Source organism: Denticeps clupeoides, chromosome 8 (assembly GCF_900700375.1).
Source record: "Denticeps clupeoides chromosome 8, fDenClu1.1, whole genome shotgun sequence".
NCBI lineage: Eukaryota > Metazoa > Chordata > Actinopteri > Clupeiformes > Denticipitidae > Denticeps > Denticeps clupeoides.
In genome coordinates, this window is record NC_041714.1 from 5513422 (window position 1) to 5526772 (window position 13351).

A 13351-nucleotide genomic window follows, 5' to 3' on the forward strand; every position below is an offset into this window, starting at 1 on the left:
TCTTACTGTCACGTCCCTCAGAACGTCTCAGCTTCCCCTTCCCCTTTTTTTTTCAGACCCCGTTTCCCCCTCTGAGCCTTGTGCCAGTGACATCAGCACTCCGACTTTGATGCTAACCCAATTTGTCTGTTTATTAGTCCTCAGGGTGGATGACAGATTTGGCATCCTCGGGAATGCCAGGATGAGATTGGCTAAGGGCCACGGATGCCAGACGGTTCGTGAAGTCCCCCAAACCATCACTCATGAGGGCTGGGCTCCAAACCCACAATGTCCGCACAGACATAGACAACACTTGCCATTGTGTTTTGCAGTCCAGTCCTCACAGCCTGTGGGTCGTGAGTGCACATAATGGCCAGAACTGGGATGGAGTCACGCCCATAAAACACGGAACTTAGTGTCAATGTGACTGATGTGTAGAACTGCAAACGCTTCCTGTCCTTTTCTGTCAACAGGCGCATGCAGACGTATCGTCCGATGCTGTTTGTGTTCCCTCAAAACCTGTGAAATGCCACATCAGTGATTTACCTAATGAGTGCTCTCATTAGTCTAATAGACAAATGGTGTTCTTAATGAAAACAGAAACAAGTATACAAACCGACGCGTACAAGTAATCAAAGTAAACTGTCATGACCATGTGTTACCTGTCAGTTGTTTTATAGCATAATAAATAAATGTTAGTGCTCACAAATTGTCATATAAACCAGTCCCTCCACCAAGATCATGTTAACTTTGCAAAAAAAAAATACATATCACGTACTAAAGCATCCATATCACATGATTCTCAACTGTAAAGCTGTAATTGGCTTCTTCTGTAAAAGTTTTTCGCTCAATGTTCTTCCTTCCGTGTGCATGCATGCACATCATTACTAGCGTAAGTCACCTTTTTGCTGTGAACATTATCACCACTGATTCACAACCAGATGCAAGAAAGTGAGACGACTCAGCTTTTTGTACATAGAACAGATTTGATTGCTGAAACTGTGCTTATTGGTCTAATGTTGAGTAACAATAAGGGGAATATACAAAAATTGCAAGGTGCTGCAGAATTCATAGAGGTTGGTGGAGTTTCCATTAGTCCTGGAACGTGAAGTGAAAGTGAAGTGATTGTCATTGTGAAACACTGAAGCACAACACACAGTGAGACAACCAAATGTGTCCTCTGCTTTTAACCATCACCCTTAGTGAGCAGTGGGCAGCCATGACAGGCGCCCAGGGAGCAGTGTGTGTGGGGACGGTGCTTTACTCAGTGGCACATCAGTGGCACCTTGGCGGTTCAGGATTCGAACCGGCAACCTTCCGATTACGGGGCCGCTTCCTTAACCGCTAGGCCACCACAACCCTAAAGAGAGGACCGAATAAACTCCCCTGGAGGAACAGATAAACCCCTATGCTTGTGATGGTGGATCTTGTCCAGTAAATAGGCCTATAAATAATATAGTACGTAAGAATTAAGTGGCATATTGCCCATCTGCAAAGAAGCAGCGACCTGGTAATTAACATCGATCTCAGCGGTGCACTGCCCACTTACCTCCTTTAGTCCTTCAAGACTAGCTTTGTCGACACAGCCGGTCCACCTTCCTCAATGCACATGTGCCATTATAAAATGCTGTGTGAATTGTGGTGATGCTGGCTCAGCTATATCCCTCCCTCACGAGGACTGCTTCATCATGGGCACATGCACGTCCATCATTGGCCGCCCCCAGAGTGGACGATGGTGGGTGGCGGGAGGACGCACAGTCATTTCTGGAGAGCTCTTCGGGTTAATTAAAGAGCGGAGACACTTAGCGCTGCTGCGCGGCGCGGCGGGAGCATGTGGCTGCGCCTGATACAGTGACCTGTCTCCCCGCCTGATGGGCTCTGCTGACAGCTGGTGATTTTGGCAGGACGCGTGGCACTGCTTTAACACTAATCCACTCAGATTACAAAATGTGTCACCGAGCTAGCTAACTAAAACCAGGGTCTTTCTGGAAGGATTGCACAGCCGTAGCCTAGGCATGCTGCTAAGCTTTTACGGATAAGGCGGCTCGCTCAACGCAGTCCAAAAAACGAAGCTCACTCACGCCACGGAAACACTACACAAAAACACTGGACTTGCAGCAGACGTGGCCTCCTTGACTGTCAGAAGAATAGCTAGAAGCCATTATAAGGTCAAACGGCGTCTACATTACCGCCCATTACCCATATCGGCGTGGCCTACACTCAACCTCCGAAGATTGTGTGCTAATTACTCACACACCACGTTCCTGTGTCACCCTTTCCAGGAAACCCGTAATTACCTTTTAACCTGTAAAGCTGCACCTTATGGATATACCCCGTTAATTACACATGCATTAGGTGCATTGCGTCTCTGAAAGCCATCAGCCTAATAATGAGACAAAAACGATCCTCAGTTTGAACTGGACTGTGCTTCCATTGGCAGCCGAAAAGTGTAGATGACATTGGTGTCACTATGAAGGCCTATAATGCACTTGATCTTACAAAACCCACACACATTTAATATGTCCTTGTCTCCATTAATCCAACTAAAGAAGGGTCGGTCAACATGTTATGCCGTTTATAGCATTACTAACCTTGATTGGTCCTTTTACTTCTTCCCACCACTCTGCATCCACAGGACCCTACCTGCTCTGGCCCACTCATGCCTTTAGACCTGAGCAAATAAATGAACCTCTCCAGCAGAGATAAATGAGCATAAAAAGCTTTTAAAGGGAAGCATTTATTTAAATCCCTGCTGACATGGGGGGGAAGGTGCAATTCCACTCCTCCACTTCAGAGGGAGGCACGAGGCCATGAAGAGAGAGGGGAAGAACAGGAGAGGCCCTGGGAAATTTGTCAGGCCTTTTTAAAGGAAATTATACAGCTGTATTCCCCTTGTGAGGTGTGTCCAGGATGCAAACGGGGGATCTGGCCAGGATTTAGAGTACGGGGGGGGAAGGAACCCCTTTCAAAATGCAGAATTTTATGGCTTTACCCCAAAATGACTGCTGTTATAAAACAATGCGTCAGAGGTCTCACATTGCATCCCCATTACCTCTGATCCCCTCAAACATACATCGTGGACATGGCTCCTGCAGGAAGGTTCCGTCTCCTTTTACCAGTATTCTGATATCAATCCCTCCCACTGAAATCTCAGACAGAACAGACGGGCTTGCTAAAGGAAATGACTTGTGACTAAATGGCTGAAACATTAACCAAGGTCCCTATGAATAAAACAGCAAGGAGTTTTTTTGATGGCCTAAAAATGTCACCGTTAGAGCAAGAGAAAAGGGAAAGGCTATTGGCATGGTTTTTATGGGGGGAAAAAAATAAAAAATTTCCCCTTTGGGTTTATCACTCACTTCCCGCAAGTGCTCTCCCGCAAGTGCTCTCCCGCAGCGCCGTGGCGCGATGAAGCACCAGTTGGAGGTCATTTTCTCTCGGTCTAATTTTACCCTTGGGTGCACCGGCACCGAATTTATAAGGACCCCCATTATTTTAAACACTTGTTTCAGCCGCCATCTCTCTCTCTTAGTCACTTGGCTCGGTGGTGATGGAGAGTTAATGAACAGGGAGGTCGACATGTACAGGCAGCCTGGGTGGGCCCGCCGCGAGGCCTCATGCTAACCCAACACGCCAGCTCCGCTGCACTCCGGAGTGAGAAAGAGACCTACGTGTCGAGGGCGCACAGCATCACTACACACCCTCCTGAGTCCAGATGCACCGCGGCTGTCTTTATTCACCCAGGGATGCGTTCAAACAGGATGGTCATCATCAGGGTATCAAACATTAGCGTATATAGCGTTGACCCGCACAGCTAGCTGCTTTAATTTCACTGTTAGCTGGTATGCCAAATCACATATTTCAATTTCAATGTCCTGCAATTTTTGCTCTTTATATAGAATGTATTTAATTATGTGCACACATAACACAATTATTGACATTGTTACATCTTTTGGTGGCAGTGTAGATTACATATTTTTTCTTGCCCACCGATTTTACCTGCAGGAGATAGGAGATTGATAAGACTGAGATTGAACAATTCTATCAGGTATAATTCTTATTAAAATTAATGCGATGTTGTGTGAATGCTTAAACACTTTTTTTTAGTACTTCATTTTCACACATTTGTTTTTTTTTGTCTGTGTTTTATATTGCCAATATGACATTATGGCAATACATAAATAAATCTAAATTAATTGCAGTTCACTTATATTTAACAAGGCCGACCTATTTCATGCTTGTTATAGGAGAATTAAATTTACTGTGTTTTCAGCCTCCTTTATTATGCAGTGGTAGTATATTTACTTGAGGGTGATCCCGAAACCCCTAGCCAGTGAGTGAAATGGACACCATATAAGATAATCACTGCAGACAAAGGCAAATCTGTTTAATCCTTTAAGCAGTGGTGCTTTTATCCAAATTTCCCTGACCACTATTTTGTCCTTATTCCCAATTATTCTGTCTACACATGAGACATATTAAAAGCAAACCAAGAGAGCAGTACACCCTCTCAAGAGAGTCAGGCAGGTGTCCAGGCAGGTGTGAAAATGAGAGGGGTCAGCTGCATTTCAGAAGCAGACCAATCACACCCTGAAAATGTCTAATCTAAAAGGGTATTAGACTGGAGGAATAATGTGCAGAAATGTGCAGATCACAGATAGAACCGGCTCTACAGTCAGCAAGCCAGTGCCATTAATCTCTGGTGGATAATTCCCAGAGATCTCAGTGTGATCCCAATCAGTGGATCTGCACCTCTAGCAGGTGTGAGAGAAGGACCAGGTGGGGGTAGACTAGGACCACTTGCAAAACAACAGTAAAAGGGATCCAGCAGGGCTGTTGGAGGAGACATGTCTCAAACCTTGGTGTCTGAAGACCAGCATTTTCTCTTCTTGAGATGTTTTGTAAATTTTTTCCTTTTTTAGTATTTTCTCCTGGCCCTCCAACCGAACCCAAAAGTGAATTTCAAGGCAGTCACCTCTCTCCCCATTGACCACCCAGTCTGGTGTCAGCTGGGGGCTCTTACCTTGAAGGAGAGAGCCTTTTTCACACCTGTCCACAGGGATAACTGGGCCTGTCGCAGGTAGAGTTAATCTGCTCCAACACTCAGTCACACACAGTCCCCCCAATGTGAGACTCCCTTTGTCCTTGACTGTCTATCAGCTTGGTTAGCATACCTGCCCTAACAAAAAATGTGCGTCTCTGACAAATGCAATCAAATGAGAGGTATATTACTACACTAATATTTAACCAATTAAACAAGAATAGCATCATCATCATAATGTGACATTAGAAAAGCATTCAACCTCCCAAACCATATTTGTGTAGTAGTCAGAGATTTTGTTAATTTAATCTAACAACAAATATGCAACATAAATTAATTATTTAGTTTAATGCCATTAAAATGGAGATTTGTTTATTGACAGCTTATTTATTAGTTTATGCATTTTTTCCCCTTGGAAAATTGATAGGATATTTATTTACTTATTTACTTATTTTTAACTTTAATCCCATCACGAGGTCTACATGCAACAGGCGAATCACAAATCTCTTACGATTACGAGATACTTGCACTGGGAAGGAGGATGGAGGAGACTGTGAAAACAGGGCTGAGGAGCACATTAAAGAGAAGAGAGAGCTTGAGAGCGAGTGATGAAGGCTATCAGAGTTGATGGGAGTCAGATTATAATTTGGATGACTCTCACACATAATGGGAGCTGCGCTGATATGCAATCAGTTTCCCATTCAGCACTGCAAATGGATCCCAAAGCAGGGTCTGCCCGCACTTTATTCTGACTTTATCAAACATTTCATTTGAAGTTACACACAGGAACAAATGTTGATGGTTATGTATTTTTGTTTATAATTTGCGGTGTAATTGCATTTTGAATGTTTACCAAGTCTTTGAATCTTTTTTTTTATGAAGCAATTTATTTTATTCCATGTTGGAGAAGCGTCTGTTTAAATATGAGATGCGTCTGTTTGATTTAGTACGAAAAATGAGTGAATTTGACATGGTTCATGGAATAGATGAAAGCTTTAATCAGGAGCGCTGACACTCCCTTAGACCCTTCATCAGGCCGACTAATGATGCAACACTTCTTCATTTCAAATTTTCCTATCTGCGATGGTCCAAACTCTTTTATATCACTTCCTTTTTATTTCTTTTTTTTTTTTGTTTTGTTGAGGTACACGTGGTAAGTCTCACTCACGCAGTAATTGTTGCTTATGTATCTCTGGCAGAGACTGGGATGAGTATGTATTATTGGCTGTGATTGGTAATCAACGTCTGCATCCTTTTCACAGTTAGCCCCACCCCCTCCGGAGCGAAGGGCATCCCCGTGCCGGCGGAGGGCTTCAGAGAGTCCAGCAGCACCACTGGCATGGTGGTGGGCATCGTGGCGGCCGCCGCCCTCTGCATCCTAATCCTGCTCTATGCCATGTACAAGTACCGCAACCGGGACGAGGGCTCCTACCACGTGGACGAAAGCCGCAACTACATCAGCAACTCGGCCCAGTCCAACGGCACTGTCGTCAAGGAGAAACCGGCCAACAGCACCAAGAGCTCGGTTAAGGGCAAGAAAAACAAAGACAAGGAGTACTACGTGTGACACTTCTCACGTCGGCCTTTAGACTTTTGCTTTGAAAAAAGACAAATCCAGAAGACCCACCGCGTGTAAAATAAACAAGACATACAAACACAACTAACGAAAAAAGACAAAGACATTTAGTCCTCATGTTATCTAAGACATGGTGTGCAACCATAAAGCACAAAGGAAAATACAGACTTTCTGCTGAAGCACACCGGACCGCAGGAACGAAATGGAAGCGGAGGTGTGGGGAATCCACGATGAGAACATTGCGATAAAAACGACCCCCTGACCAAACTCACATTATAAACACGAGTGTTGGACACAGAGCTGAAGCGGGGTGGGGTGACGTCACAAACTGTCAGTGTTTTCGTTTCTTTTGCCTGTGGTTGTGTTGCTGGAAATTCTCTTTTCTACAAAGAACATATATAAAAGGAAAAAGATTTTAAAAAGAGAGAGAGAGAGAGAGAGAGACGGACATTCCCTGCGAAAGCAGTGGAAATGCACGATCGGAACGATCTGGAGCTACCTGCGCGTACAAAATCAGCCAAAGTATTTGCACTTTTCATTGTGACAGTGATGGACAGCAGACTGAATCTGTCAAAGGTGCAAAGAGATGCTGAACCCATGTATACCCATTCAGTACAGAGCGCGACGAGAAAGCGTGGAAGCCTCCATTTCAAACCCGGAGCTGGAAACAACAATTACCTGATCATTTGGGAACACTCCATGCACGCAAAAGTATCTTATTACATATGTTTATATACAGTACAACCACATCTATATGTGCTTTCTGGACTGTGACTAAGTGGTGTTTTATAGCCTGTTGTATAGATGATGCAAACTATATCTGCTCCTTGACCATTTTTACTAATAAAAAAAAAAAATTATAAAAAAGAAGAAAAAATTAAATGTTATTAAGTGTTGCTAGATATAGACAATTTTCCAATATCCGCAAAAACCTATTATTTTTATTTCAGTTGCATTCTTTAGTTTTCTTTAATAATCCCTGTTATGTTTTCTACCAAAAAAAATTATTTAAAAAAATGGTAAACCAAGTTGCACCTGAACTGCAAAGCGCAACAGGAAAATACAAAGCAACGTGTTGAAATGTCGTCAGCATCACACAGTTTCAGGACCCACAGCCAATCCCAAAATGATCCCAAGTGAGACTGGAGATGAAATATGGAAGGCGATGCTATTGTTCTATGTTTTTTCTTTTTTTTTTTTGTAATAAAATGGTAATAAAGATTCTCACAGCTTGCACAGAGGTGGAGGGGTGCCCATCACGGTCATTCTGTGTTCGTCCCCATCAGCTTTCCTTGTGGAACTGAACTGCATCTATAGAGAACGAGAAGAAAAGGAGCGTGAACACGAGTTCCAATTGACAGTCATGATAAACAATGTTTTACTTTTTTATTTCTAACCGTTCTATTTTTTTCTACTGTCTTTTATGTTAAACTGTGACAATTCTTTATCGACCTCAAAGTAAAAAAATTTATTATAAAATAGTTTTGAAAAATTAAATGAATAAATAAAATATTACCTAAGTGAATGAGATTTCTGTTATTGATTTATTCAGTTTAAAAGTATCTCTCACTCACTCGTTTTCAATAAGAGGCTCCAGAGGCTCTCCGGGGACATCGGGCGCAGGGCAACACACCATACGGCCAATTTAGAGTCACCAGTTCATCTAGTGCACATGTCTTTAGACAGTGAGCCTAGAGGAAATCCCAGTCAGCTCTGCACACATGGATTCGAACACCCAATCTTGGAGCTGTGAGGTGCTACCTGGCATGCCTCCATATGGCAAAATCTCTTCAAATAATATTTAAGAAAAGATCTCCTCAAAGTGTATAGTATAGATTTCAAGGTGGCGTTATGTAATTTCTTCTTCCTATTTGGTTGTTTCATGAACTCCTGATGCTCTGCATGAACTAAAGATGAAGTCCCTCCAGCTTACTAAGCGATTCTTTATGGAACGTTCATTCACAGTTGATGTGGCACTAATTGGCACAAATCCATGTAATGACCGCTATACCGTATATGATCCAGATCTATAAATCAATGAGAAGAACATATTGGTCTTCAAAGTCACTACTGTGGTCAGGAGAGCCACCACAATCTTTCCCAATAAACACACTCCTAAGATCTCTGGGGAGTGGGGAGATTGATCTGGAGATCTCATCAAATCATGTATTCATGTATTCAGTCCTCAAATGACGGCCCGGTAAGTATGAAGTGATTCCATAAAGCCAGATGAATTGGCTTCGTCATCACATTGAGCTACAGGAGTTCATGATACATCACACTCTGACACTAACACTGACACTGATCACTAACATGCATTAAAATTTCAGGTAGGTTTATGATGCCTTTTTTACATTACATGTCAGTGTTGAACCTTCAGATTTCCACGGCGCTCCTAACAACCCTCAGTTATTTATTGGCAATAAAGCCCTCGCTATTGCATCTGTCCTAGGGAGTAAAAAGAGAACACACTCCCCTCTGTGCCTCACGGGAACGATAGAGATGTAGTAGGAAAGAGAGGAAAATGCAAAATGAAGCCTCGACAGCAGGACTGACAGCGGATCAGCATTCTGACGACTCGGCAACTTCCCTCAAACAAAACATCGTCCGCCGAGTGCTTTGTTAAACACGCCTGTGTGCTGTGTGCATACAGACACACACACACACACTCATGTGTACATAAAGGTGCAGACTGTATGTGGACGAGTGGGACGCGGCCTCCATCTGTTCCTTATCAAATATTTAAAGATAGATTCATCTCCACAAAATAGGTGAGGGGCGGGTCATTTACAATTTCACAAAGAGCTGTGTTATCTTTTTATGTTGATTCCCACCCGGCGCCACACAGTTTTATTATGCGCAAGCACATGCAGGAAAATGTTCAGTGACCAGCCGAAGCATGAATACATTCTCCATGCTATCGTCTTTCAAAATTGATTGATTACTTATCTCTACAACATCACACACTGGGGGGAAAAACAGTTGGGAAAACTTAAAGATTGAACTGGCTGCGAAAAAGTCTTAAGTTCTTTTTAAGAACTTAAAATTGCTTCGCAGCCTTAAATTTTGTAATTTTTGTAACGTTTTACTTTACGTTTTACTTTACTTTAGAGTGCAAAAATTCACAGATAGAGTCTCTGTTGCAATGGCACGGTTTTGACCCAAGCTTGATTCAAAACTAATAACACAATCCACTCCTAGTATGTTATTTTGGTAAGCAGACTTCAGAAGATTATATTAGGATCTTTTGAAGTTTTAAATCCGGTTAAAGTTACTTGCTCACATGCGTGTACAGCATTTCTTTCATCACTGAAATGTGCTCTGCTGCACCGTACAATTTTTCGAGAGCAGCACTTTCTATACAGAACAATACAGGCCCGTCAGTCACTGTTTGAATGGACGATTACACATGACAGAGACTGCAAACGTAATCTGAGGAGGCGTATCTGCATCTCTGGTTTATCTCATCACACCCTCCAAATCTGCAATTAGATAAGACTCTTCACAAGCCTCCTCTGCCAAAATCTCTCCAATTTTGCATTGCAGCGTCCATCAAAAAAAAAAAAAAAAACAAGATAATAAAAAGAACCAAGATGTTGCCAGATTGTTTATTTGGTGCGAGTCACCTCGGTGTCAGCTGTGAAGAGATCAATACGTTCATGATAGAATTGATTCACGACTGTGAAGAGCATTGCAGTGACTTCAAATCTGATAAAAGAATGAAGAAATGTTGCCAGATCCTGACAAGGTCACGAAGAGTGACGGGCCAGCACTGATATGATCAGCAAGATATTCAACCTTTTGATCACAAAAGAGAGGCGTGGTGAATAGAGGAGCTTCTCATCAGCGAGCATTTATCAAAATATTATGCTCCGTACGGCAGACAGAATATTTTTTTATACCTCTTTCATCTCTTTCCACTCAAAATCCACAGATCCAGAGATTAAGGTGATAAACACTCTGATTTCCAAATGTGCCGGGCTAATCTGTCTGATTTATTAAGAGAAACTGACCTTAAATGTAGCTACAGATGATCTTCAGAGTGGTTTTTGTTGCCAGAGGCCAGGTAGACAAGCAGAGGACCATGTACCATAAACTGTTGAATTACACAGACCCTTCCGTTGGGTAAGTAATAGATCATCCATCACTTTGGTCCTTTCAATATGTGTTTCTGTGTTTCCTGCCCTTTCCACTGGGATTTTTCCACTGGTTCAACATGTAGATATTTGTGCTGCTGTCATAACATCAAGGAGAACTGGCTTTGGGGTTCTGATGACCCACCAAGCTCTTCGCTCCATAGACATGTGGGTTGTTACCTGGTGATGCAAAATTGCATGTGCACATCAGGGGCTCGCCATGTTGGACAAAACAGCTTTAAAATCCACAGATGCCCTGAAACAGAATCTATCTTTACCTTTTACTGTAATTATACAGTGATGGAATCATCAAATAAAAAACCCCGCTTGCCTGTGAGGACACTGGCAGCGCTGAAATGTTAATGTCGGATTTATTTGTTCCTCGCTCGCTGTTCTAAAACAAAGTGCAGTAGATGTTGGCTGTCACTGTTATGCAATCCTCTCAGGCCCATGAAATGAACATGAAAGACGCTTCAAATGACTGCTGTCAGTCATGATATCTTATTTTGCTTCCTTAGAATACGATTTGTTCATTAAAAATAAAATGTGTACCTCCCATGCCCCAGTTCAATGGTGGGAATACAGGAAGAGTTAAGAGACCTCTGGGATGAAGAAGATCTGTCTGGCAGCCTAGAACTTTTTCATCCATGTGTTCTGACTGCTTTGACATGAATAAGACGAGGATATGAGCTGTGGAGCGCTGGGGAGAAGCCAGTTTTGCTAAATCATTTTTTGGAGAGGAGACTGTATTTAAAGGAGCACATTTTTTGGCTTTGGATTTCATGCAGCACCAAAATGTGTTCAACATGTTCATGTATTCATTTCAATCATTTTTCATGAATTTCTTTTCTGTCACGCCCACTCCGGGTAGAGCCTCCAGCCAGATGAACGAGGTGCATGGCCATGCCTCCTGACCTCTGAACCTTCGCCCCTCTGTGATCATCTGTCCCTTCTTGAGTTTCCACTGAGTGCCTAAGTGCCTGAGTGCCTAAGGTCAAAGTTAAAGGAGACTGTTTTCAATCTGGTGTCATGCACAGCAGTCGGCACAAAACATGGAACTTGTTCAGTATTGTAAGGTTGAATGAATGCTCAGGATTTACTAAAAAACAATTAATGAATGAAATGTGTCATATTTATAAATATTTATATTATTTAAATGATTTACTGTCAGTCTGACCCATCAAATTAAGTGGGCAGGAGAAATGCTGACTAACGCTGACAATGTACAAATCTACAGAAAGATGAAACTGTGAGGCTCAGATCTGACATATGTGCATATAATATGACATTGACATATATATGACAGATATAGGCAACAATGCAATAAAAAGTTATCAAGACAGTGTGCTTAAATATAACGAACATACACACAAGGTAAACAGTGTAAGTCATTGTTGACTGCAATTATTCCAGACAGTTAGTAGATCCTCATGCTGAATGTAGAATGAGTGTTTTTATGTATGTTTATTTATGTTTATGTATGTGTGGTTTATTTATGGTCATGTATGTATGTATGTATGTATACATATATGAACAACCAGCATTAGATGCAAACTGCTTACCTGGGATCACATTTCTTTACCAAACATTTCACCGTATACCCTGTTTTAGTGGCCACACTGGACATTGGCTTCTTACATTATTGGTGATTGGGTGATGTTGCTTAGCAACAATCCTGTCACCTCTCCATCCTTTTCTAAGTGCTCTGGCTCTCTGGAATACTAGCTGGTGCATTTGACATATTCAATTTGCCCCATAAGAAAAAAAAAGAATGTGATATCATAAATTAGTTCAATTATTTCCCGAACAAATAATGTTACCAAGAAGAACGCAATATGATTTATTATTTATATCCGTAATTAGTACTTGAACAGCACAGTGTGCATAAATTGGACTAAATTGGAGGCGTTGCCATAGTTATCACTCTCGGCAGCAGGTCAAAGTTGTCATCAGTGTTCTCTTGTTAAATGTGGATCAAGTGCACCATATATCAGCTGCTTCCGGACACCTTTCGTACCAGATTTTATTTAATTTTTTACTGCAGGACTGTCTCAGTCGGACCTGGCTGGTGTCCACACCCAGAACTCCCGTCCATGGCATGTCATTGTGTCTGTGAACATGGTGCCCCCGGCCGTGCCCCGGGCTGGACCTGGCGAGCAGGCCCGGCGCTCAGGAGGGGCGGTCAACATTGGCAAGGGCGGCCGGCACATTCCGGATGCGTGGGTGCCATTTATCATGCCTGACGCCCCACCCCATTTCCCCCCTGTGCCATTCAAGTTTATTACTGGCCCGCTGCTGCACTCATAATGATGTTTTTTTTTTTCTCTCTCGCGCCACGCCATCCCCTACCACATTTCCTCCGAGACCAACCCCGCAAAGTACTACAGCAGCAAGGCGGTGCCGTTTTTTGGTCAGTTTATGTAAATTTAGTGTGAAAAGATGCAAAGGTGAAAGGGTTAAACTATACAAAGATCAAATCGGCCTGACACACCACTATCTCGCACTTATTAAGCTGTTCGCACCTCTTAAGTAAGAGAAAGCCCTAGCGGCACGATTAAACCGCGATAATAATTCTCACATTAAAAATAATGAAGAAAAAAAGTGAACTGGAGAATATAA

General features: G+C 42.5%; 1 protein-coding gene across 33 annotated transcripts in view; it reads left to right on the forward strand.

The window, feature by feature from the left end:
- Positions 1–8121, forward strand: part of LOC114796055 (neurexin-1a-like) — a 252883-nt gene extending 244762 nt beyond the window's left edge. For 19 of the 33 annotated variants that reach the window (XM_028989891.1, XM_028989898.1, XM_028989915.1 and 16 more), the window contains one exon: positions 6283–8121. In XM_028989891.1, coding sequence (XP_028845724.1) covers positions 6283–6587 — 305 coding nt within the window. In that variant the 3' untranslated portion in view covers positions 6588–8121. The remainder of the gene's footprint in view (positions 1–6282) is intronic. The other 14 variants (XM_028989905.1, XM_028989909.1, XM_028989916.1 and 11 more) reach the window with 2 other exon arrangements.
- Positions 8122–13351: the final 5230 nt, after the last annotated feature.